The 4298-nt window shown below is 51.1% G+C and overlaps 1 protein-coding gene across 1 annotated transcript; it reads left to right on the top strand.

The window, feature by feature from the left end:
• Positions 1-1476: 1476 nt before the first annotated feature.
• On the top strand, positions 1477-2790 carry PAQR8 (progestin and adipoQ receptor family member VIII). The gene is given in 2 exon segments (XM_010018679.1): positions 1477-2024; positions 2026-2790. Coding segments are annotated over 2 exon segments (1044 nt in total). The 3' UTR covers positions 2522-2790.
• The last annotated feature ends 1508 nt before the right edge of the window (positions 2791-4298 follow it).

Here is a 4298-nt window from a genome sequence, read left to right as displayed (position 1 = left end):
GAAACCCTGGAAAGTGCAGGCAGAGAGAAAATTGGCTGGAAAATGTAACTTGATTATGAGAATTCCCATCTGCTAGAATATGGAAGCAGCGTGAAAATATTTTGTCCGTCATGAGAGGCTTTGGGTTGCAAGAGGAAGTGGGACTTGCAGCCTGGTTCAGCATCTGCTCTGGCTTTGCCCTTTGTGCTGTCTCACCAGCCTAGATTGGGTCTCCCATCATGTGCCCATGCAAACTATTCCTTTGTCCCACCTCTGGCAGCAGCTGGTACCTGATGCAACAGAAGAAAAATACACTGTTTCCCACACTCAGGCAAAATACTTCACATTTAGTTATTTTTGGCCATCTCCATCCACTGCAGCTCTAGTTGGGTGCGTATAAGCTTAGGAGTCAGGCCCCATTCACACCAACATGTGTGTGTTGTATGCACAAGAGTAACCACAGCCCTACAGAGTCTGGTGGGGCTCCATCAGCATCAATTTTGGTTCAGGCATGGGCATCTGTGTGATAAGTTCTCTGTTTTGTGTGGCATAAGAACCAGCAGGGAAGAGAACTATCTAGGGCGGAAGGGAAATGAAGGGTATTGGGAGTTAATTCAGTGCTGTGAGGTAGTCTCCAGACATTAGGATCCTGCTGTGCCCTGAATCTGAACCTTTCAGTCAGAGCTTAGCAACTCCAGAGGTTGCCAAGGAGCAGAGCAGAGGAGTGCCCAGCACTGGGATTTGACTGCTCTGAGCATCCAGGCACATCTCATCACAGCCCCTCAGCATGGCTCCATGGATGCTCCCAAGGCTTCGATGCTATACCCAAACTGCAGTGAGCTCTGGTGGGGAGCCTCTCCTTTCTCCATCACCTCCCATTCCAGCTGTTTCTTACACCTGTAGGGATGAGGGCTGCAGGTTTGGGACTGTGGACTTCTCACCTTCTCCCTCTGCCAAGCTCATTGTAGCAGCCCCATGTGCAAGCTGCGTGGCAGGGAAGCTGAGCTTATTTGCAACCTCCATGATTTAGTTGGGACCCTCTTCAGTCAGGTGCAGAAAGCCAGGTTATTCCATAGATGAGTATTTATGCCCCAGTTATGTCCTTGATTAATTTTTTCAGGGAAAGGGGTGAAAAATCCCTTCTGCAAATCATCAGGTGCTTTCTTGACATCTAACTGCTTCTTGTACCCCCTTCTTGGCAGCTCCTGGCTGCTTCTGAAGATGCTCCAAGCTGAGTGCCTGAGGAAGAAGGGCACTGCAGGGACAGGCCTGTGCCATCGTTCTCCAAGCTGAGTTAGGTCTGCCGAGTTTAGAAAAGCCCCTTTCCCTTAGAGCAGAAGCAGCATCTTGATGGCACCATGGCCCATCCCACGCAGGAGGGGCAGCACGTTCTTCTCCCCGATCCATCTCCGCTGACATTTTTTCTTTCTCCCCTGCCTGCAGGGCACGAAGACGACGTTCCCCAGACCCGGGCTCAAAGGCGCTGCACGCTGTGAGATGACAGCCATCCTGGAGCGGATCAGCACGCTGTCCCTCAGTGGGCAGCACCTCAGCCGTCTCCCCAGGCTGCTGGAGGATGGCTTCCCCAAGATGCCTTGCACGGTCAAAGAGTGCGAGGTGCCGCAGCTCTTCCGTGAGCCGTACATCCACACCGGGTACCGTCCCACCGGCCAGTACTGGCGGTACTACTTCCTTAGCCTCTTCCAGAAGCACAACGAGGTGGTCAACGTGTGGACTCACCTCCTGGCGGCGCTGGCTGTGCTGCTGAGATTCAAGACGTTTGTGGAGGCTGAGCAGTTGCCCGTGGATGCGTGGTCCTTGCCTTTGCTCATCTTTGTCCTCTCCTCTGTCACTTACCTGACCTGCAGCCTCTTGGCCCACCTACTGCAGTCCAAATCGGAGCTGTACCACTACACCTTCTACTTCATGGACTATGTTGGAGTCAGCATCTACCAGTATGGTAGCGCCCTGGCTCATTTCTACTACAGCTCCGACCAAGCCTGGTATGACAAGTTCTGGCTTTTCTTCCTGCCAGCAGCTGTTTTTTTGTGCCGGCTGCTGCTATGCGAAGTACCGGTACCGGCGGCCTTACCCCATCATGAGGAAGATGTGCCAAGTGATCCCAGCCGGGCTGGCATTCATCTTGGATATCAGTCCTGTTGCTCACCGGGTGGTTGTATGTCACCTGGGGGGCTGTGAGGAAGATGCTGCTTGGTACCACACATACCAGATACTGTTTTTCCTTATCAGTGCTTATTTCTTCTCCTGCCCAGTCCCTGAGAAGTACTTCCCTGGCTCCTGCGATATCGTTGGCCATGCTCACCAGATCTTCCACACCTTCCTGGCAGTCTGCACCCTATCACAGCTCGAGGCCATTCTTTTGGATTACAAGAACAGGCAGGAGATTTTCCTGAAGAGACACGGGCCTTTCTCTGTTTACCTCTCCTGCATTTCTTTTTTTGGCCTGGTGGCTTGTAGTGCCATCACAGCTTACGTCCTGCGATGCAGGATCAAGGCCATCCTGGCTAAAAAGGACTCCTGAGAGTCATGAACATGATGGGCATGACATCACCGGGGCGGGGGGTGAAAATCAAGGGGCATAACATATTAGGGACATAACTGTCTTATTTGCCTAACACACTGTGACTAACCAGGACCCTGGACTTGGGTGGAGGGCTGGAGACTTCATGCTATATGCATTTTCACAGCAGGGACTGCCTTTTGCCATTCAGGGGGACATGGATGTGTTTTAAGCCAGAACACTTAACCAAGGATGCTGAAATAGGCAGAGGTTTCTTGTTCATTCTGGTAAACCTGAGAGTGATATGTTGCTGAATGTCAGGGAGAACAGCCTGAAGGCTGTGAGACTGTAAAAGGGTCTGCCAGGGCTCACAACACAGCCAAGAATGCGCCATGAGGACCACAGCTGGATGTGATGACCTCTCTGGGTTTTGCCATCTCTGCTATCTGTTGGGGACCTGTTACTATCAAGGGCAGTAGCAAGGTTTCAGGAGGAGTCTACATTTCTAGGGTTTGGGTGCAAGGGCATGTGTGGCACAGTGGCTGGTATAACCCTTTTCCTGCTCCACCTGGGCTAAGCCAGGTTCTCTTCACAGTCTCCTTGTCAAGTATCTCAACACCAGGTTGCTGAGGTGGCTTTGGCAAAGCATGTTTGGAGAGTTAGGCCTGACCTGGGGTCCTCTAGAATGAACTGGAACTCGAGCACTATATGTCTGCCAGTGACTGGTGTAGATGTTAGGTCAGCTCCATCTTTTCTTTCTGTATGACTGCACCATCTTCGGTGGAGCTGCTAATCCAAACCGAGGAGTCAGGAGATGGGGTCTTTCTCAGCAGTTTTAATTTAACCTAAGGAGGTGCCAATGCTGATGACTTTTTGGTAGCCTACAAGACAGGTCTTCAGAGGCTCCTCACTTCCATTTTAAATGCTTAGGTGCCTTAGAGGAGCTGGGCCTGGGTCAGGTTGGAGATGGTTTTGAGCCTTCCTCAGTAGCAGTGGCAGAGGTTGAGCCATCAATATTCAGGGGCACCAGGAGAGGAGCTGCTTTTGGTGCTGGGTACACCATTTTTTTTCATGCGTTCTTGCATAGCCTGTGTCATCTGTCTGGGAAGACTTCCATGTCCATGCACTGTAGAGTAACTTGAGTGTGAGCTGTCCATTACAGGAAAGGATCTGGCCCCTGGGCCTCCAACAGCCCTACTGTGGTCATGGCCAAAAGGGTATGAAAGTGAAGTAGTCTTTATTCCCCTCTTAATGGTGCTTTAAGGACACCAAGCAGTCCTTGGTGGGCCTTGTGGGAAAGCTGACATTGAAGCTGCAGGGTTTCTTTTCTCTGACCAGTGGGGTTGTGAATCTGGCACGTTTTTATTAGCACTAGAACAGCCAAAGGCAGGAAAGGGTATCAACATTAGGGTTCTATAGAACTTTGGGAGGGGTTTGTCCTTGAGACTTGGTGATTCCTATGTGGAGTAGCAAAGATAGTAGTCAGGGACTCTTAATGTCCATGGGTCACTCCTGTCCAAGGTGTAGCAAGGGTTAATTTACTGTGTCCTCCACTAGAGGAGTCCCTTCTGTGCTTGTTTGGGGAGAATATCACTGTTGCACTGAAGTTGGTAGCACTTGCAGGACAGGGTGCTCAGAGCCAATGCAGAGATACAGTCCCATGCAGCCTAGACACCTACAGTTTGACCCACTGCTTGCTTTCCATAGTAGACCCCGGCACGGCTCCTCACACTATGCAAGAGCTGCAGCCTCAAATGCCTTGACAGCTGGCAGATTCCCAAGAGGTATAAATCTTTGC

Source organism: Nestor notabilis, unplaced genomic scaffold (assembly GCF_000696875.1).
Source record: "Nestor notabilis isolate BGI_N333 unplaced genomic scaffold, ASM69687v1 scaffold18067, whole genome shotgun sequence".
NCBI lineage: Eukaryota > Metazoa > Chordata > Aves > Psittaciformes > Psittacidae > Nestor > Nestor notabilis.
This window is presented reverse-complemented; position numbering and strand designations above follow the sequence as displayed.